Raw genomic sequence first — 22,489 nt, forward strand, 5'->3', positions numbered from 1 at the left:
GACTCAAGAGAAATAGGAGTAACCCTCACATTACCCTTACCAGAGATAGAAGAAAGGGAACCATCAACAACCCTTACCTTGTCCAAGCCAAAGCAAATGGAATAGGAATCATAATACTGTGACATACCAGTCATGTGGTCGGAGGCTCCAGAGTCGACGATTCAAATAGGAGCAGTAGAGAGTACAGATGAGACCTGCAATGCTGAGGCAGAAGAAGCTGACTCTCCAGGGGTAGAACTAGTAGAGTAATGGCCAAGGTGCGACATCAACCGGTGGAAAGCTATAATATCATCCTGTGAAAGAGAATCAGGGTCAAACTAGGGTCTAGATGTTTCAGTCTCGGATGTTACAGAGTGGGCCCTAGCTCCTCCTCGCCTACCACCACGGGCACCAGATGATCCACCACGCATACCAGGGGCTGCCTATGAAGGTCCCAGCACCTGTCCATAGTGCGCCCCAATTTTCCACAGTGATCACATTTAAATTTTTTATGGTGATCCCCACAAGTTGGCCCTTGGCATTTCCCCCCCACTTCTCTAGTCTCGGTGGGAACTAGAAACAAGAGCAAATCGCTCCATTGATGGTGTAGTATTCATGGTTGCTCTCCTGGTTTCCTCACTTTGCAAGTAACTACACACTTCATCCAAGGATGGAAAGGGAGACCTCCCTAAGATCTGCAAACAAATGGGCTCTTACTCTAGATTGAGCCCACCAAGTAGAGAGAAAATCCTTTCGACTTCCTGGTTCTTGTAGACCTTGACTTCATCTTCAAAGTTGGACAGTCGAAGGTACCTGTAGTAATCATATTCTTGCCATAGGCTGATAACAATGTTGTAGTAGTCAGAGATTCTTCTATCACCTTGTTTCATTATGATAACTTTTTGGTGAATTTGGTACACCTTTGCATAGTCACCAACTCGATCAAAGGTCCTGGTGATACTATCCCACATATCTTTTATAGTTTCTTTGTCCATAAATCTCCTACTAATCTCAGGTTTCATGGATAAAACCGACCAAGTCATAATTGTGGAGTTCTCAGTCTCCCACTTCAGATATCCTGGATCAGTAATGGTAGGCTCCTTAATAGAGCCAGTAATATACCCCAACTTTCCCCTACTTCGCAGGGACATCTTCAGATAATGAGACCAGTCTAAGTAGTTGGTATTGTCCAACTTCACAACAGAGATTTGGGTGTTGGGGTTATCAAAGGAAGCCATAGTAGGGAAACTACTACTCAGGCTGCTAGCTGGAGTTGTTTCACTGACCTCATAATCATTCCCAGACATAGTAGACATAATATGTAGACACTTCAACAGTCAACATAGTGTTTAGCTCAAATGGGGAGTACACTCAACCCAAACAAAGGAGGCAAACCAGTATACAAATAGCTCCAAATCAACCAGACAAAAAGCAAATACCAAAAACAGCAGGCATACAGAGAGCAAATGCTTGTATAACATCAACCAAATCCTTCTAATACCCAAGAGTCTTTAGTCCATAATACCCAACAAGAGTAGAAGGATGAAAGTCTTTCATTCTCATTAACTAATAAACATCCAATGCATTCAGCTTCCAAAAAGGTTCAAACAAGAAGCAAAAAACAGAGCTGGCGGTACCTTGGGAGCATCATAGAGTTGAGGTATGCTCCTCAACCTGCTCCTCTCTTCAACCGAGTGGTGGGGGGTCTGAAAGGATACCCCTAGGCGATCCAAAAGCACCAAATCTCATCCCAAAAGATGGAAAGATGAGGGAGAAGCAAAAAGAACACTCTACAGACGGGTAGAAATTTTTTGTGTAGCTTCTAGGGCTTCAATCCTCTTCAACAGCTTCTAAACTCCCTCCATTGTATGTTGGTTTGAAGAATGGAACTCCAAAGAATGTAGTATGAGTAATACTTCACATAGTATAACCTCTAGTGGAGCCTTCTATCCTTTTAAGGTTCCAAAGAGAGGTGAAAACAGCAACCGAGCTTAGTCGACTCTCAAACCAGAGGACTCAGCTCTGATACCAAGTTAGAACTTGAAAATGGATCGATTCTAATAAGGGAGAATAGATTTACAGCAAGTAGAAGAAGAAGGAGATAAGAGAAGAGAGGTTGAGAGAATCGATTATGTGTGTGGAGTGATTCTCAACACACATATTAGCTTCATTAATAAACTTCTATAAATTACACAGACCTCCCTAGGGAGGGAAATGGAAATAAGAAAAACAAAGAAGAAATACAATTTAGTCATGTCTTATAACAAGACAGTAATAGAACTACCCTTATACACCAAATATTCTAACAACTCTAACACTCCACACATCAGAATGGACTAAGGAAAAAGGGTGTGCACACCACTTATTGACTCTAAGGGAATAACTCACACGGTGGAGCTTCCCAAACTGACATGACTCACAATCTAAAGTAGAAATAGAATTGAAACGGGTATCTAATTTTTTTTAAACTCTGCAATGATGAGTGTCCCAAACGACAGTGAATTTGGTGTGGGGATAAAATGCTGGAGCAGGCAACGGATGGAGAGTCCTCCTCAAGTAGATACAGCCCCCCCTTTTTCACGTCCCCTACCAATCATCTTCTTCGTTGTAAGATCCTGAAACACACAAGAGTCGGGATAAAAGGTCACCGAACAATTATAGGCATTAGTAAGCTTACTAACTGATAACAGGTTAAATGGAAAATCAGGTAAAGGATCCATTAGGTAATGTGACATTAAAATTTGAAGGATGAAACGAAGAAAAATTACCTGAAAACCCAGACATATGGTTGGAAGCACCTGAATCAATGATCCAAGGATGGGAAGAGGATAAACAGGCTGTAGCATTACCTAGCTGGACAAAAGTAGCAGTAGAGAGTGTTGAAGGCTAAGAAAGCTGAAACTGTGTAAACCATGCATAGCCTTCATCAGACATCTTCACTATCTTTCCCTTGGATGATGGAGCAGAAGGTTTTGTACTTGCTGCAGAGTTGGCAAACTGTTGTTGGGGAGGTTTGCCATGAAGTTTCCAACAAAAACGTTGGATGTGTCCTGGTCGTCTACAATGATGGCATGTTTTCACAGAACCAAAATTGTCTGGATTATTTTGCGTACCAGAAGAGGGATTCTTTCCCAAACTACCTCCACAACCACGACCACGACCCCCACCAGAATTATTTCCACCGCTATTCCCTCAGTTAGAAGCTGCCAGTGCTGAACTATCAGCAGTAACAGGTGTAGTGTCATGAGAGTTTTCACGAGACACGCGGAGAACCCTTGAGAAAGTATGTGCAAGGGAGGCTATCTTATCACCACCGAGAATGCTGGACCAAACAGAGTCATACTCCTTACCAAGATCTCCTAAAAATCCCATAACCGCGAGCTGCTCTCGCTGAGTCTGCATCTGGTTTACATTAGAGCTAATCGGAAGCAAGGCATTCAATTATTCATAAATTCTTTTAAAATCTGGAAAATATTGGGTCAATGGACGACCCTTTCTGTCTGCTTGATAAAATTCCTGTGACAATTCATAATTCCGAGAAAGATTATTTTGTCCTGAATATAGCACATCCAGGTACTTCCATAACTCCTTCACTGTATCAATATGGGTGAATAAATCAACAATTTGATTGTCCATAGAGTTCAACATCTGTCCCAAAATACGAGCATCCACGGTGTCCCATGTCGTATCATCAATTGGCTTGGTCTATGTCAAGGGTTTATGCTGATCACGGCCAGTCAACACTAATTGAACTATCTTCTTCCACTGCTGAAAATTATTGACACCTTCCAACTTCTTTTCGGTGATCTGATTAGAGGAAGAAGATACCACTTCAGTTACTACAGTCTTCACATTACTGTTTGAATCTCCCATCGAATCCAAAGAAAAATAATTTGAATGATAATCTTAACTAAACCAATATCAAGAAGCCCACGCAGATAGTTCAATTAGTGTTGACTGATCACGGCCAGTCAACACTAATTGAACTATCTTCTTCCAGTGCTGAAAATTATTGACACCTTCCAACTTCTTTTCGGTGATCTGATTAGAGGAAGAAGATACCACTTCAGTTACTACAGTCTTCACATTACTGTTTGAATCTCCCATCTAATCCAAAGAAAAATAATTTGAATGATAATCTTAACTAAACCAATGTCAAGAAGCCCACGCAGAAAAGAATCGGTTTAATAAAAAATCGATCTCTAAACCGCCAACAAAAATTGATCCCCGAAAAATATGCCAGCCACATATCGATTCAGGCAGCAAACACCAACATTCCACAGAGAATCATCATCAAAGGCTGAATTGATATTGGGTCTTCAATCTTCAAACATAGAGACCTAGTTCTTTAGTTTGTGCATGAACTAGTCTCTAATAAACACATCCAAAACGCAGCATCAGGGTGCTGCACCCCCTTCAACCTGGAACCTTAAAACCTTTGCAAATCAGGTATCCTTGAGAAACAGCAAGTTTTGGACTGAGAACAAATAGATGAGCAGGATCCTAGGATAGAGATGGAACGATGCCTAAGAACCACGCTCTGATTCCATGTAAATAATAAATAATAACAGAGAAAAGAGAGAAGAAAGAACTGCAACTCTTGGGGACTTCAGCCGTATGAGCTAAACCCTCCAGATCTATTCTGAATATAGAAAAACAGAGCAACAGAAAAATACAAGGCATATTCCCAAAATACCCTTCTCGGTATTAGTGCTAGCGCTAATTAGCGCCAGCACTAATCCAGAGACAGTAAGTCTCTTAACACATAGGAAAACCCTAACCTATGAAAATACCAAACTGCCCCCAAAAACCCACCTGGTCTGGTCCGAACCAACAGAGAGCGAAATACATATCAAATCGAAGCTCTCAACGAGCTCTTCAAGGTACTATGCCTTTGGCGTTGATGTATGCACTTTTTGGCCTTTTACATGAGTTTCGAAGACGAAACGGCATGCCAAAAATTCACCATAGTACTTTCTGGATTAGAACTGTGTTGTAATATGGGTACAAGGGTAGAATTGTCAATAAGGGTATTTTGGTCTTGTACTCATTCTAGAATTTTCTATTCTTCATTATAAATAAAGCTGGCCTATGTCTCATTGACACAAGTCATTCTCTCTATTTTCTAAGATTTCATCATCGTATCCAGAGCCAAGAGAAATCGACCTAGGGTCCCGTGCCATGATTGAGGGACCACTAGCAGCCGCCCATAAAATCGCAGCACCACCGTAGCACTACCACAACTCCCGCCTCCTCTCTTTTTCCGCCTCCACCACCACTACTGTCGCCTCGCCTCTCTCTTCTCACGAGACTACCGCCCCACCTCCCTTCCAGTTTTTTTCTCGTTTTTATTAGCCTCTACTTTTTCCGCCTTCCCTTCCCTTTTTCCACCACCACCACCACAACCGCAGGGGTCCCCTTCCCTACCTTTCTCTTTCGGCCTCCCTTGGTGGTGAGTGTATCCCACCAAGGGCTTTTTTTTCCTTATAATATGCAATAAATCTCCCATTTTTTTGGGGATTTTTTTATGTGCTGCTTCTTTTAGTGAAGCCTTCTGCTTGTTTTTTGCCTTTCTCTGTGGCCATGTTTGACGAAGAAAATTCTGCCATTTCATCTGGACAAGGAGGGTCGTCTGTGCACCGTGAGAAGGATTTCCCTTCTTTCCAGACCAACTTTGTTAGACTTGATTGCAAAAATTACCTCATGTGGTCGAGGTCTGTTTCGCTTGCTGTTGGTTCTCGTGGTTTGAAAGGCCATCTCACAGGTACCTCTGTTCGTCCAACTGCTGCAGGGAAGGCCCAAGATAAATGGGATCTTGATGAGTATCTTATGATGTCTTTTCTTCTTAGCTTGATTAATCCTTCAACTACCTATTGGATCTACTGAGTGATTATCTTATATTTGCTGGTTCTATTGAGCTTTACTACTTACCTTGCTAGTTCTATTGATTGGCTTCTGTAAGCATGACTAGTTGACATGTTACTGCTGCCTTTATATGGACTACTGCTGCCCTATTATTGAGACTGAGTATCCTACTATTGGAGATCGAATTTCTTTCATTATTGAAGATTCGAATCTACTGCCCTGGAGATCAGCTTATTTGGGATTACAACAGTGTGTTCCAAGGTTATTGGTTGCAACTACGAACCTATTCAGTTATGTGAAGCTTTTTTTGTTCATATCTGGCTTACTTTGAGAGCTTGGTCCTATCCTTATTCACTAATTCAGATCTGATCCAGGTTTTTTGTTGAAGCTTCTTACATCCATTGCTGTCCAGATATCTTCGTCAATTCTATTTTGCATGTGGGAGTTGATAGTTTGGAATTTTGCACACTGGTTCTTCCTTGTGTGAAGATCGATCAAGTTTTTGAAGAATGGTGCCTTCTCCCTCTAAAAATCAGACCTGTTTTTTAATAATTCATATCAGATCATTGGAGATTGGTGTTTTGGAATTAGTTTGATCGATTGAAAAAGGTTGAAGATTACTGTGTTGCATTGTTTTTGTCCATGGTTCATTATCCCATTGCTCTTTTCACTTCACCACCTCCCAAAACATACCTTTGGCATATACCCATAACCCCTTTGGAAGTTAATGGTATTCTCTAATCTGCCATTTCTTCCTTTTCCATTACCCTTAGCACCTCTTGGAAAATTCTGGAATATTATGTTTTTGCCCTATCTCTTACATCATCTCTGTTATGTTCACGTGTACTACACGTGAGGGGGCGATTATGTACAGTACACCTGCAAACATTGTAAAAGCAGAACTTGCAGGAACACTTGGTGCAAAACATAGAAGATCAGAGTTTTCACCATTGCCAATGGGTATCTACTTTGTTATTGGGGTTGAGTTTGCCATAAGGGGGAGATTGAAGTATTAAAGTATTGAAGATGTTTGGTTATTGTCTGCCTATATGAGGTTCTACAGTTGGGTTGACTTTTTCCACTGCTTGATCTTTTTTGCTGCTTAATTCATCTGCTTGCTACCCTAGTTGTTTATCTTCAAGATTATCAGTCAGAGATTCATCACTGGACAGCTGTTAAAGATTGGTGAAAGTTTGCTGCTCAACTCTGCCCAGGTTTTGAAGACCTATTTTTTTCAAGTTCTTGAAGGTTTACTTGGGAGCTGCATTCATCTGTCAAGCTGGATTCTACTACAACTTGGTTTTTTCCCTTTTTTTGTTCAAGTTGGGCACTAATATCCTGTATGCGCCAACTTGAGGGGGAGTGTTAGCATTATTAGGAGTTATTTTTTCTTTAGTTCAAGTTGGATCTTCTTTCTTTGCTCATATGTATAATCCAGCTTGAGGGGGAGTGTTGGAATATGTAGTCCAGAATACCGTGGGGGTATTCTGGTCTTTTTGGGGTAGTTTTATTCTTCTTATGTTATTAAATGTAAGTGAGCTATGTGGGTTTTAGTCCCACATCGCCTAGTTTAGTCTCTTTGTAATTTCCCCGGGGCTTACCTATCAATGAATACAACACATTATTTTCTCTCATTCTCTCTTTCTAACCCATGATTCTGCCAACAGTTTTTTTCAGGGGTTTTTTATATTCCGTTTGTACATGCTCAAGGTGTCAGAAACAGGTTTTTGCTTTGGCATGAGTCAGCTAGCTGTAGGAGTCTCTCTGACTACATCACTAGGTGCTTGCCCTCTGTGATTGTTTGGGAGCTTTGGAAGGAGAGGTGTAACAGAAGGCATGAGGAAAAGATGAGGCCGGCTATGGGGATCGTTGACTACATCAAGGCTTGGGTGAGGAGCCTTCCGCTGCCCTCCAAGCTTGGAAGAATGTCCACAGTTAGAGGGAGGCTGATTCTTCGTGCCCTTAGGATCTTGGCCCCCTCTCCTAGACCGGCTCGCCCTCTTCCGGTGTTTTGGTGCCCGCCTTTTGTGGCGGTAAAGCTGAATGTGGATGGTGCGTGTAGAGGGAACCCTGGTGAAGGTGGAGGGGGGGAGGTGTTATAAGGGATATGGAGGGTTTTAACTTGGCTGCCTTTTCAAATTTCTATGGTCCTTGCACGAACTCTGTTGCTGAGCTCAGGGCTTTGAGAGATGGGTTGAAGTTATGTCATGACTTGGGCCTTTCTAGGGTTGTGGTTAATTCTGATTCCAGCTCCACGGTGCGCATGTTTAGCCTCAAAAGATGCAATTTATGGAGGTACCAACTGGCTGGGTAATCTCGCATGTGATGTAGGGTTCTCCACCATGTTCGGTCAGGACAATTGTCCTCAGGGGGAGTTCCAACGTATCCTTCAGGAAGATAGGTCAGGTGTACCTGTCCTCAGAATGTAGTGTCCAGTTTCTTATGTTTATATCTTTTCTTGGGTTAGGGGTAAGGTGGCATGTCCCCCCCGTGTATTCATTCATTCTTTTTGGATATTAATAAAAGTCTAGGGGCTGCCCTGGGTCCCAGGTAATATTCGGGTTTAAAAAAAAAAATGTTTCAGGCTGACACTATTGCCTACCACCAATGGTAAGAAAAGCTTCGGGTCTATGATTTGTTGCCGGGGCTGAATACAGAGTATGATCCCATTCGTGGACATGTCTTGAATAAGGATCCTTTTCCATCTCTTGCACAGACTTATGCTATTATGGCCTCTGAAGAAAGCCGGCGTGATGCTATGGTGCAGCCTCACCCGTGGAGCGTGCTGCCCTTTATACGGCTCCCTCCAAAGGGGTTCTTCCCTCCTCGGTTGGTTCACCTGCGGTCCAAAATCGTGGTCCTGCTACTCCATCTGGTCGCCCTCCTGTGAAGTGTGACTACTGTGGGAAAGAACGCCACACCAAAGATCGTTGTTAGAAACTCCATGGTCATCCACCTGAGCCTCGTGGGCGTGGTCTGCCACGTACTTGGGGTAGTGTTGCCCACCAGTCCATCTCTGAGGATGCTTCCACTAGTACACCTCTCTCTACCAATGAGATGAGTCACCTGCGGAGTTTGATGTCAAGGCTGGAATCTACTACTTCAGCATCTTCAGCCTATGACAGTGTTGCCTCTACCATTACTGCACCTTCCTCTGACAGTCCTTCCACAGGTATTTCGTTTTGTGGTCATAGCTCCTCTGTCAAATCATTTTCTTGGATCATTGACTCTGGAGATATTGATCACATGACGAGCTCTCTTAAAATTTTTTCCCAGTATTTTCCATTAGCTGGTAACCATAAAGTCCGGGTTGCTAATGGCTCTTTTTCTCATATATTTGTCAAGGGTATTGTTCATTGTTCACCTTCCCTTTCCTTATATTTTGTTCTTCATTTTCTCAATTTTTCAACTAACTTGTTTTCCATTAGTAGTATTACACGTGAGCTCAATTGTAAGGTGATTTCCTTTCCTTGTCACTGTGTATTTTTGGACTTGGAAACGGGCAGCACGATTGCATGTGGTAAGATGGAAGGTGGCTTGTATCTGTTAGAGCAGCCTCCTACTGTGTTATCTACCGTGGCTTCTCTCCCAGGATCTGCTTTGAAAGCCCTTGCCGATTTGCATACTTGGCACCGTTGTTTGGGATACCCACCCTTAAGAACTCTTTGTAGTTTATCTCCTAATTTTACTAAGTTATGTCAACATTTAGATTTTTTTTCATTATCAAACAAGATGGCGCACGTTTAGGGTTTGGTGTTCACGTGGGTTTTGAGCATGGCGGCTCCTCCTAGGGAGGATCGGCCCCTTGATCCTCCACCACGTTTTGGGATTGGTGAAGGTGGGACTGCTTCCTATGCTTCCGTGGTGACTAGGTCATTGTCTCTGCCACCTGTTGCCTTGGAAATTAATAAACCCTCGACTTTCTTTGGGTGTCTTGCGGTCTTCTCTAGAGAGGAGCTGGAACTTTCGGAAAGGGCTTTTGCTACTGCTCTTGTTGCCAAGTGTAGTTATGGAAAGCCATCGCTGTTTGTGATCAAAGAGGCCATTCAAAAGAATTTGCACTTGCAGGGGGATGTGGTTATATCGACTCTCAATCCTCGGCGTGTACTCCTGCGCTTCATTGATCAAGCGGATTTCGTCAAGGTCTGGATGAAGGAACATATGCATATCCAGGGCTTTCTTTTTCGCTTTATGAAGTGAACATCGGACTTCGTCTCGGATTGGGAATCTCCCTTGGCGCCGGTGTGGATTTCTTTGCCGGGACTGCCGGTGAATCTGTATCAAGGAAACTTCTTGAGGTCCATTGCAGGGGCTATTGGCAGGGTCTTGAAGGTGGATGGGGCTACGGTGAACTGCACGCGCACGATGGCAGCCTGTGTGTGTGTAGAGGTCGATTTGCGAGTTTCTTTGCCGGCGAAGGTCTGGGTTAGTTGTGGCGCTAGTGGTTTTCACCAAGCTATGGTATATGAGAGGCTACCCTCCTACTGTGTTGCTTGTTCGAAGATTGGCCATTTAAAGGAGGTATGTAGGAAGGCATAGAGGCAGAGGCCTACCGGAGCTCATGCTGATGCTGCGTCTCTGGGAGTAGCAGTTACGACCAATGCTGTAGGAGCAGCGGCGACAGAGGTGCTTGGGGAGGGCAGGAATCGCGAGGGGGTTTACATTCCACGTGGAGAGGGAACACCGTCGGGGGGTGCCAGAGAGGGTTGGGGGCCTACGGACCAGGGACTCGCTAGGATTCCTCGACGGAGGAGTGGTCAATGGAGACCTGTGGAGCCGTCGGCTGTGGAGAAGCAAACCTTGGGGTGCACTGGTACAGCTGAGGCAGTTGCAACAATTACCATCGGCGAGATAGTTGTCGCGGCAGGTGGGGGGGTTGCACCTTATGACTTAGAGGAGGGTGAACTCCCAGGCATGGCAACGTAGGTTCTGGAAGCCGAGGGGGAGGAAGTCGATGTGGGCAGGGCCGATGTGGAGAAGGAACTCCCGGTGGAGTTAGGTAGCGCAGTGGGTGCAGCTGACAGGGGCAAGGAGCTTCGATCGTCTTCCCTTTGTGTTGTCGCTGCGCCATTCTTTGAAGAGGGGATTGTTCTTGCTGGCTCGAAGGATGACTGGCAGGTGCCGACTTCAGCTCCTGTGGAGACAAGCCGCGAGGGGATGGTGGAAAGCCTCAGGGCCTTTAAGGCTACACTCCCTGGGAAGCATAGTACTATATCTCGCGATATATCGGTATCTCGGGCCTACCGAGATATCCGAAATATCCGAGATATCGCGAAATATGACCGAAATATTGCATTTTTTCTGCAATATTTCGGGGGTCCATCTCGGGGGGTATTTGGCCATATCTAGGCTTGAAACTTCATGGACAGCCTTATTTAAGCTTAATAAACACATTTAAACCATAAAATTGTAAAAATGTGAATTCAAATTGGTGTTTTGGGCTTGCACCCTTGATTGACATACGGTCGCCGACCCTAATGTATAAATAGTTAAATACACATAGATTAGGCAGTTAATATTTAATAATAGTATTTAACTTCATCACATATCAAGTTAAAGCCAATACACATTGATGAGTGCCATGATTCTCATAAACTCCATAATATTCAATAACTCGCTTAAAGCCTTAAAGGCAATACACTAAGTGTCAAAGTTAGTAAGTCACAAGACTCGCAACTCGCAAGTCACAACTCACAAGTTCATAGATTAATGAAATCACAACTTAAGTTACAAATTACAAGTGCTAAACTGCTAATAGTAGTTGTTGTGCCTCCCTGGATCAATCCCACTCATGCCTCGCTGGAGTCGACGTCCATTGCTCTCTGTTTGAAGGACATATGTGGACCACGGTATAGAATCGGAGAAGAAACGAGTGTAGTCATCCACAAGTGTCACGTAAATGGAATCATCAACATACTGTAGGTAACCTATCCTAGGATATAAACTAGGGTTACCAATCGATCCAGTCCGTGAAGAAGATGATCCACTGTGATATGATGTTGGCGCCGGCGCAAGAGGCGATGGCCTTGGCTGCATGTATGACTGGTGAGGTTGGTAGCTAGGTCCGCTAGGGTATGCAAAGATGTTATCTACAAAAGATGATCTAGTATGTCCCTGGGACTGGGACTGGTAGTCAGAGTCCCCTACCCCACTAAACTGCCCATATGATGATGATCCATATCCATATCCACCGTAAGGTTGTGATGCACCATAATCCGATGCCAATGGAGTGGTATGTGCGAAAATTAAAATAATTATTTAAGAGCAGAAAAATAAATCCGACACCGTGAAGCCGTAGATCGGCCATTGGTGTCTAACATACATTTAATTCATTACCATCTAAGTCATATTACCCCTAATTATTTCCTATTTTAATTGTAGGAAAATGAATTTTTAAAACCAGAAAATTAAAAAAAAAAAAATACATATGGAAAAAAAATTTCGACACCGTGAGGATATAGATCGGCCTCCGGTGTCTAACATATATTAATATCATCACCATCCAACAAAATTTGTACATAGTCTTTTCAAAAAAATAGTTTTAGAGGAATAGAATTTACCTTAAATAGTGGAAAAAGGCTTGGATGATGAGCTTAGATGACCCTCCGAGGAGTTTACCGGCGAAAATCCGACAACAATGTGCTTGAACAATGGCTAGAGTGTTGGATGAGAGCTTGGAAGAGTGGAAGAATAGGCAAAAGACTGAAATTCCTTAGCAAATGCAGCTCTCGGTCGAAATATGGACCGAAATCTGCGAAATATTGTATTAAAGCCCCCCTTCACGTGACACTTTAAGCCAAAATACCATATTTTTCCGATATCTCACGAGATATCGAGATATCGTCGATATTTCACGAGATATCTTCGATATCGCACGAGATATCGACGAAATATGGTATTTTTTCATTTCGACCTGATTTTGCATCTCGGTGAGCTCGAGATATACGAAATTAAGCGATATTTCGGCGAAATATTGCGAGATTTTGAACCATGCTGGGAAGGTTAACAGATTGGTGGAGACACTTTCAGAGGCGCACATGGGGTCAACACCAGATGTTGAGAGGCTGCCAGAGACACATACAAAGTCAGCACCAGGTGCCCGTGGTGCGAGGAGGCGACTGTAGCCGCGGGTTGCGTGTCTCAGTGCAGCCTTGGTGTACAGGCAAAAGAAGATGAAGAAAGCTAGGGCTGGAAGGAGGGCCCTGGAAGGGGCCCAGCGGCGTGTCATGAGATCAATGAGGTCGGCAGTTGACTCCTTAAACTCTGATCAATGAGTTGCATTTTTTGGAATACCTGAGGGATTGGGAACAAGCCCACGAGTAGGCGGTTAAAAGCACTTGTGAGCTTGCATAAGGTGGACATGGTGGCGGTAGCTGAACCAAAGGCGCAGGTCTCTGAGGCGCGAGTGGTGATGAGGCGAATTGGGATGGACTCAGTTCACACTTCAGACAAACTATGGATTTTTTGGAGATCGTCAGTTCAGGCGAGGATGGTGAAGAACATGCTCAGTACATCACGGTGGAATGTGTGGGGGGCGGTGCAGGCTCCTATGTCCTTACGTTTATCCATGGCCTCTTCTTGAGGATGGAGAGGAGGGAGCTTTGGGAGAGGCTTGAGGCGTACTCTCATTCTGTCTCATTGCCTTGGGCTGTGGGGGGTGACTTCAATGCTGTGGCAGCTTCTTTGGAAAAAGCGGGCAGTAGACAGGCGTGCTCTTTATCGCTGGAGGATTTTGGAAGTTTCTTAAACAGGGCAGCCCTTATTGATCCGGGTTACACTGGCAGCATTTTCATTTGGTCCAACAACCAGACCGGTGCGAGCAGGGTGATGGCTCAGCTTGACAGGTTTTTGGTGAACGCGACTTGGGTGAGTTCTTTTAGCAGGTACTCGGTGACTCACTTTAATAGGTCCTATTCAGATCATGCTCCGATTGGCCTCTCCTTCTGGGTGGAGGCCCACCGCTCCTTGTCCGGATTTAATTTCAGCAGATGTGGCTCCGACACCCAGAGTTCCAGGATTTTGTCAAGAGCCAATGGGAAAAACCGGTGTTGGGCACGCCCCTGTATGCTTTGTTCTTGAAGCTCAAAGGGCTTCGTATTGCTCTTCGCAGATGGAATAAGGAGGTCTTTGGCAACATACATCAGCGAGTTAGGGATGCAGAGGATGCGGTAAGCAGGGCTGAAACGGAGTTTGATATGCGAGCTGATGATGACTCCAGAGCTTCTCTTGGGGTGGCTAAGGAAGATCTGCAGGAGGTCTTGTTGCAGCAAGAGATTTTTTGGAAGCAAAAAATCCGGAGTCACTTGGTTAAAGGAGGGGGATCGTAACACAAAGTTCTTTCATTCCACGGTCAATGTCAGGAGAAGGATGGCAGGTGTGCAGAGGATTAGAGGGGCAGACGGCGGCTGGATTACTGATGTAGAGAGGGTGCAGGAGGAGGCGGTGCGGCACTTTTCGGGCATTTTTGCCTCACAGGGCAGTGTGGTAGACGAGGGGCTGCTCTTCTTGATCCCATTGGTGGTGTCTAAGGCTGATAATACCTCTCTACTGGAAACCCCCTCGGTAGAGGAGGTGAAGGGAGCGGTCTTTGCTTTATCCAGTGACAGTGCGCCAGGTCTTGATGGCTTCTCGGGGCATTTTTTACGTCCTGTTGGGATGTGGTAGGTAATGAGGTGTGGGCTGCTGTCAAGGAGTTTTTTGAAGGTGATGCTCTTCCTAGAAGCTTTACCTCCACCAACCTGGTTCTGATTCCAAAGAAAGATAAGCCAGAGGTGATGGGGGACTTGAGGCCCATTAGCCTGTACAACTTCTCCTATAAGATTATTGGCAAGATCATAACATCCAGGCTGGCAGGACTTCGGCCATCCCTGGTGGCGGAGGAGCAAAGTGCCTTCGTACAGGGTCGATGCATTCATAACAACATCTCCATTGTACAAGAGGTCGCTCATGAGCTGAACAGGAAGACTAGGGGTGGAAATGTGATTCTCAAGCTGGATATGGCTAAGGCCTATGACCGGCTGGAATGGAACTTCTTGTGGAGGGTGCTCTCAAAGTTTGGGTTTTGTAGAGACTGGATCAACCTGATCAGGAAGACGATTGAGAATTGTTGGTTCTCTATTGTTCTGGGGGGCAAGCAGTCTGGTTTTTTCAAGTCTTCCAGGGGTGTGAGACAGGGGGATCCTTTATCACTAGCTCTTTTCATCCTGGTAGAGGAGGTTCTGAGCAGGGGGATCAAGGAGTTGTTCGCTGAAGGGCACGCCTCCTACTTCAGGCTTCCAAGAGGGTGCCCGGGGATCTCTCATTACCTTTTTGCAGACGATACTATAATCTTTTTCAGGGGGTTAAAGAGCTCGCTAAAGCAAATCATGGGCTTTCTCTGCAGGTACGAAGGTTTTTTTGGTCAGCTGGTTAATAAGCAGAAGAGCTGTTTAGTAGTAGGAGCCAGGACCTCATCGGCTCAAGCCAGGATGGTGGGGATGGTTACTAGGTTCTCGCAGAAGGCTTTGCCTATCACTTATCTGGGGGCCCTTCTTCACTGTGGAAGGTTAAAGATCAGCTTCTTTGATGGCCTGGTTGAAAAGATCTGTAGCAAGGTTGCAAGGTGGAAGGGGAGGCTCCTCTCTGCTGGGGGACGGGTCACTCTCTTGAAGCATGTTCTCTCCTCCATCCCGATCCATGTTCTTGCCACATTGGACCCCCTAAAGCTGTCTTACGAAGGCTATATGGCATCTTCGCTGACTTTCTCTGGGGAAGCAGAGAATGGGGAAAGCGGAAGCACTGGGTTTGTTGGCAGAAGGTATGTAGGCCGCTGGAAGAGGGGGGCCTAGGGGTTAGGTTGCTGGAGGATGTTGGTCTCTCACTGAGGCGTAAGGGTTTGTGGAGGGTTCTGGCAGATCAATCTCTTTTGAGCAAGTTTTTCAGAGCCAAGTTCTTCAAAGGCCTTCATGTATCTCTGGCTAATTCACAGGGGGGTAGGCTTAAGGTCATGGCGGAATGCCCTGCCCTATAAGGGGCTGCTGTTGGACAGGTCACGGTGATTGATTGGCACTAGGAATGTCTTCTTCTGACTGGACAATTGGTCCGGGGCTGGTCTGTTGATTGATGCGGTGGACAATGGCCTCCTGGTTGATGTAGACTTGTGCTTAAAGGATGCGCTGGAGGAGGACGGCTCATGGAAGCAGGGTTTACTAGACCACATTGATGAGATGGTTACCAGGAATGACATTACTACAGGTAACTTTCACCTTTCTAATAGGGAAGACGTTCTAGTGTGGGCCCCGACAAGTGATGGCTGCTTTTCGACTAAATCAGCCTGGAATGAAATAAGGAGAGTGTCGCCAGTTATTTCTATGCCAAGTGGATTTGGAACCCATCCCTCCCTATGAAAGTGTCTTTTTTCTCTTAGCAACTGATGAATGGTAAAATACCAACAGATGACTCCTTAATGTCTATGGGGATTCCCTTGGCGTCCAGGTGCTTCTGCTGTGGGGACCTAAGATTGAGACAACAGACCATTATTTGATTTCTGGTGGGACAGCCACCAAGGTTTGGGCCTACTTCTCCCGGTTACTTAACATTGAGACACTCCCCTCTTAGGACGTCAGAAGTCGAATTACTCACTGGCAGGGTTTGGCAAACTGCCGCTCCCTCAGTTCTTTTATTACAGGGTTACTTCCTTTTCTGATTGTCTGGGAACTCTGGAAGGAAAGAAACAGTAGGAGGCATGAGGATCCTAGGCGCACGACGATCACGATTATTGTGTGCATCATGTCCTGGGTGAGAGAGCTCCCATTACCTGTTAAGGTTAGCCGAGGGGGGTCTTCTAGAGACAGGTTCATCCTGCAATGCTTTGGTCTTGAGGCTGCACCAACCAAAATTGCCCGCCCCCTCCTTGTATATTGGTGCCCCCCTTTCTTTTCAGTTAAGCTTAATGTCAATGGGGCTTGTTGGGGCAACCCTGGTGATGGAGAGGGGGGAGGAGTTATCATGAATACGGGTGGTGCTGTCCTGGCAGCTTTCTCAAACCATTATGGGGTGTGCACTAACTCAATAGCCGAGCTGAGGGCCTTGAGAGATGGCCTAAGCCTGTGCCAAGAGCTGGGTTTCAAAGATGTGGTGGTGAATTCAGACTCTGCCTCCACGGTTAAACTGGTGAACCAAAAGAGGTGTAGCCTGTGGAAAGGGTAGTATTGGTTTAATGAGATACTGGTGCTGATTGCGGCGACACGGGTTACGTTGGTTTTTGCCTTTAGGGAGAGTAACAGGGCAGCTGATTGTTTGGCCAAGCGGGCTTGTGAAACTGGGTCTTCTGTCACTTTCCAGCAGGACAATTTGCCACTGGGTGTTTTTCAAGGTATTATTAGGGAGGATAGGGAGGGCCTGCCGATCCTTAGAATATAAGTGTCGTTGTTTGTAAGGGTGGGCTAGGCTCGATCCTTGAGTGTGTGAGTTTTTTCTTGGGTTGGGGTTAGGTGGAATGTCCCCCCCTATGTTCTTTATTCTTTGCTGAATTAATAAAAGATTTGGGGCTGGCCCGGGTCCCAGGTAAGTTAGGGTTGAAAAAAAAAAAAAAAAAACCAAGTTATGTAATTTGAATAATTTTCATTGTGATGTTTGCATTCTTGCAAAGCAAACTCGAATACCTATTCTGCGTCGGATAATCGTAGTATGGTTCCTTTTAGTTTAATTCATTCTGATGTGTGGGGCCCTGCCTGTGTGGTATCTTCTTCTGGTTATAGATGGTTTATGACTTTTACTGATTGTTTTAGTCATACAACTTAGGTTTATTTAATGCAACAGAGGAGTGATGTGTTTTCTATATGTCAACATTTTCACCATATGGTTTCCACTCAGTTTGATGCTAAAATCAGAAATTTTCAGTCCTATTTTTCTGCCCATGGGATTATCCATCAAACATCCTGTGTTGATACTCCACCTCAAAATGGAGTGGCAGAGAGGAAAAACCGTCACCTTCTTGAGGTTGCTAGGTCCATCATGTTTGCTATGAATGTTCCTGTTCGGTTTTGGGGCGATGATGTTACCACTGTTGCCTTTCTTATTAATAGGATGCGTTCCCGTGTCCTAAATAAGAAGAGTCCAATAGAAACCCTTCTTGGTACTGTCACCATTCCTGTCCCTCTTAAAGCCTTTGGTTGTGTTGCTTTTGTCCGTAATTACCATGTCCATGGGAAATTCGATCCCCGGGGTCTTAGATGTATTTTTTTGGGATACTCTGCTACCCAAAAAGGATACAAATGTTATCATCCTTCTTCTCGAAAAGTTTTTGTTTCCATGGATGTTGTTTTTCAGGAAGATGTTCCTTTCTACCCTATCCCTCCCTGTCCCTCTTCAGGGGGAGTCTGTTCACCATGAAGAGGTCCTTCAAATTCCTATACATCCACCATGGGAAGAAGATGTTCTTGAGGATGGGGTTACTAGTCAGGAACAGGTGCAAAGCCAAAATGAGGTTCTTGTTCAGGGGGAAACTCTTGTGCCTATTGAAACTACCATTCAGCCAGGGAAGGAAAAAATGGTTCAGGGAGATGAGTCACTTCAGATATATGCCAGGAAGAGAGAGCACGACCAGAATAGGCCTACTACCATCTTTCCTATAAGATTTACTGAAACGTTTCCAAGTTCTACTAACTCTAAACCCTCTGGTAAGCTTCCATCTGTTCCTCCTTATGATCCTACTCTAGACCTTCCTATTGATGTTAGGGAAGGTAAACGTAGTTGCACTCATCACCCAATTTCTAATATGGTTTTTTATAACTCATTGTCTCCTAGTCTCCAGACCTTTCTTGCTTCCCTGTCCTCTGTTTCTCTTCCTAACTCCTAGTAGGAGGCAGTGGCACATTCGGATTGGAAAGAAGCTATAGAGGGAGAGATGAGAGCCCTTGGCAAAAATAACACGTGGGATTTGGTTCAGCTTCCACTGGGAAAGAGAGTTGTAGGGTGTAAATGGGTATTTGCTGTCAAACACAAGGCTAATGGAAGTATTGAGAGATATAAAGCCAGGCTGGTTGCTAGAGGCTTTACCCAGACGTATAGGATTGATTATCAGGAGACGTTTGCTCCAGTTGCTAAACTGAATACTGTGAGAGTTCTCCTGTCTTAACTCTTAAGACACAGGCCAGCTTTATTTATAATGAAGAATAGAAAATTCTAGAATGAGTACAAGACCAAAATACCCCTATTGACCATTCTACCCTTGTACCCATATTACAACAAACTGACATCAGGCTTCACCAATAACACTCTTGTCATTCACTTAAAGGAAAATCTTGCATCTGTTACATTTACCGTGAGCATTGCAATGCATGTCTCCTTTTGGTTTTCAAAGAATCAGCTTTAAGATTGTTTATTGTGAATAGACATAGTAATTGTGTACTATTTTAAGCATGGATTTTATTAATGTAATACTGTAAACTTTTGCTTGATCATCAACAAATGTTCTAATGCATACAATTACTTGGTTTACAGGTGGAACCGGCATCAATCTGACTCCACCCCCATCATCAATTGTTAGGTTTGTCTAGAAAGTCCTCATTCAAGCGGAACATAAAATCCTTTTTAATCATCTGACGCTGCATACAATTTTAGGGCATTAATTTGTTATCTTTGAGTCCTTGAATTTTTTAGGCAAAAGGTTTATGCGTGGTGTGTACGTACACCGTCGTGCCTTCAACCGTTAGATGGGGGACAGAGGAGGATGTATTATTAAACTTCTGCCCCCCACCCCCATCCAACGGTTGAAAGGCATGACCATGTACGTACTATGTACACGGGCCATGCATAAAAACTGGGTCCAATTTTTTATTGAACTGTAGTTGACAAAAAGGCCTGAAATAAAACTCATTCCATGTCCGACATTGTTGGATGTGTACAAGAATAAAACAATCTTAAATGCTAATAATGGCATTGCTAACACACAAGCCTATGAGAAAATGTTGGTGTAGCTTCCTTTTCATTTTACCGTCTGTTATTCTAAATTTTGAATTGCAAGGATGCCCCTATTTTCTATTGAGTGCTGAATTATAGTACTATGTCATTCACGTACTACAAGAGAAGTGCATTCAATTGATTATGTAGAAAGGATGAAGTTTCTTACTTGTGCTAATTCCAAAAAAAAAAAGTCATGGGTTTAGACACACACTTCATCGTAAAAAAATAAATAAAATCCTAGTTTGATGTAATCATTCGGGTTGTTTTTCACTAACCTAGTGACCCATTGCAAAAAATGACACTAAAAATCAATATTTAAGTAAAAAATTCAAAGTTTTGATAGAAAACTGTTCTTGCGTAAATCTGGTTTCGATCCCTGATTGCAGGCTGTTTAATTACCAAATGATGATGAAATCAACACTACTAGAGTCACTTTTTCCATTCGAAACAAGGAATCAAGTTGATTTTGCCAAAACCATATCTGGCAAGTGTTTTGAGTCATTGATCAAGTTATATGGTTTATAAGAGATGTATCAAGTGTATTGATAAGTACCAACCATATTGGGTCATGTATCAACACTATACAGTTGATACTTCTTCAGGTATCGTAACGGTACTGTTAAAGTTGTGATTATTGTAATACTTGTAAGTTGTAACCACGATAGAGGGAGTCTCTCTATTGTAGAGTCCTCTCCTATCTCATCTCTTTCCTTTTCTTTTCCTAGTCTAATTTGGTTTCCTAGTTGTGATAGGACTCTAATAGTTAAGACTTTGTTTTTTTCTTTCCTAGTCTGAATAGGAAAATTACATGTACTCAGATTTCTATCTATAAAAAATATTTGAGAGGGGGAGGCAGCCATTGGTTGTTGATCTGTCTGGCAGCCTCCATTCTCTCCTACATTCCCTTCTGTTGAAATCCTTGAATAAAGGCTTAAGCCAGAGTGACTACAGCCGTCTTTTATTTATAACAAGAGAAAGAATGTTCTGGAATAGGTACAAGGACAATATTACCTGATTTACCCCTATGACAATTTTACCCTTGAACCCATATTACAGCACTCCCCCTCAAGTTGGTGCATACATGTCAAACATGCCCAACTTACTAACAATAGAACAAAATAATTTACTACTAATTCCCTTAGTAAGAATATCAACCATTTGATCACTAGACTGAACAAATGGAATACAAATAACTCCTTGGCTCCTTGCTCTAGCTTCTCCTTGATATCAATCTCAACATGTTTGGTGCGGTCTTGTTGGACTAGGTTATGGCAATGTTGATTGCAGATTTTCGGTCGCAATAGAGTCGCATGGGAAGATCAACTGACATTCCAAGATCTTGAAGAAGCCCCTTGAGCCAAAGAAGTTCACAGATGCCTTGTGCCATGGCTCTAAACTCAGCTTCAACACTTGACTGAGCAACCACTACCTGCTTCTTGCTTCTCCAAGTAGTTAAGTTACCTCCAACATAGGTGCAATATTCAGAAGTGGACCTTCTATCGTCAGGGCTGCCTGCCCAATCTACATCAGTATAAGCTTCCACCTGGAGATGACTATGTGAGGACTATAGGACTCCTTTACCAGGAGAGGACTTTAGGTACCTTAGGATCCGGTATGCTGCTTCCAAGTGAGAAGAGTAAGGATCATGCATAAACTGGTTGACTACACTTACTGCAAATGCAATATCTGGTCGGGTATGGAATAAATATATCAATCTCCCAACCAATCTCTGATAACTTCCCTTATCCACAGGGTCACCTTCCTTACTCTTCAAGTGTGTGTTAGGTTCCAGAGGTGTATCGGCAGGTTTACACCCAAGCATCCCAATGTCATTCAACAAATCAAAAGTATACTTTCTCTGGGAAAAAGAGATATACCTTTGACTAAATAGGCAACCTCTATTCCCAAGAAATACCCCAATCTGCCTAAGTCTTTGACCTCAAACTCAGTACCCAAGTAGGTCTTCAACTTCTGAATTTCTTACGTATCACTTCCGGTGATCACTATATCATCTACATAGACAATCAAAATAGTGATATATTGTCCCACTCTTTTAACAAACAGCGTGTGGTCAGCATTGCGCTGCTTATATCCATTAGCAACCATAGCTTTATGGAAACGACCAAACCAGGCCCGGGGTGACTACTTTAAGCCGTACAAGGCCTTCATCAACTTGCACACCTTTCCCTGAGTGTCTGGTGAGGCAAATCCAGGAGGTATCTCCATATAGACATCCTCTTCCAACTCTCTACGTAAGAAGGCATTCTTCACATCAAGTTGTTGAAGATCCCAACCTTGATTCACAGCACAAGAAATGATGACTTGGCATAGGAGCAAAGGTCTCTTGATAGTCGATTCCTTAGGTTTGAGTAAACCCTTTGGCAACCAACCTTGCTTTATACCTTTCTACTGAACCATCGGACGTGTGCTTCACAACAAAGACCCATTTGCAGCCAACGGGTTTCTTTCCTGGTGGAGGAATCACCAAATCCCAGGTCTGATTTTTCTCTAGGGCATGCATTTCTTCATTCATCGCGTCCTTCCATTTTGGTTCTGTTACTGCTTTCTGCCAATTGTTAGGAATAGTAATATTGGATAATGAAGACACAAAGCATGGAAAAAGGAGTTAGAGAGTTGCAGGACACAAAATTGGAAATTAGGTGTTGTGCACAACTCCACTTTGTTTTCCGAATAGAAATAA

The 22,489-nt window shown here is 43.8% G+C and overlaps 1 protein-coding gene across 1 annotated transcript in view; it reads left to right on the forward strand.

The window, feature by feature from the left end:
• LOC122647633 overlaps positions 1-19,397 on the forward strand; it is an 82,007-nt gene extending 62,610 nt beyond the window's left edge. The window contains 1 exon segment of the mRNA XM_043840986.1: positions 19,327-19,397. Within this exon segment, the coding sequence (XP_043696921.1) occupies positions 19,327-19,382 (56 nt within the window). The 3' untranslated portion in view covers positions 19,383-19,397.
• The last annotated feature ends 3,092 nt before the right edge of the window (positions 19,398-22,489 follow it).

This window comes from Telopea speciosissima, unplaced genomic scaffold, assembly GCF_018873765.1.
Source record: "Telopea speciosissima isolate NSW1024214 ecotype Mountain lineage unplaced genomic scaffold, Tspe_v1 Tspe_v1.0099, whole genome shotgun sequence".
Lineage (NCBI taxonomy): Eukaryota > Viridiplantae > Streptophyta > Magnoliopsida > Proteales > Proteaceae > Telopea > Telopea speciosissima.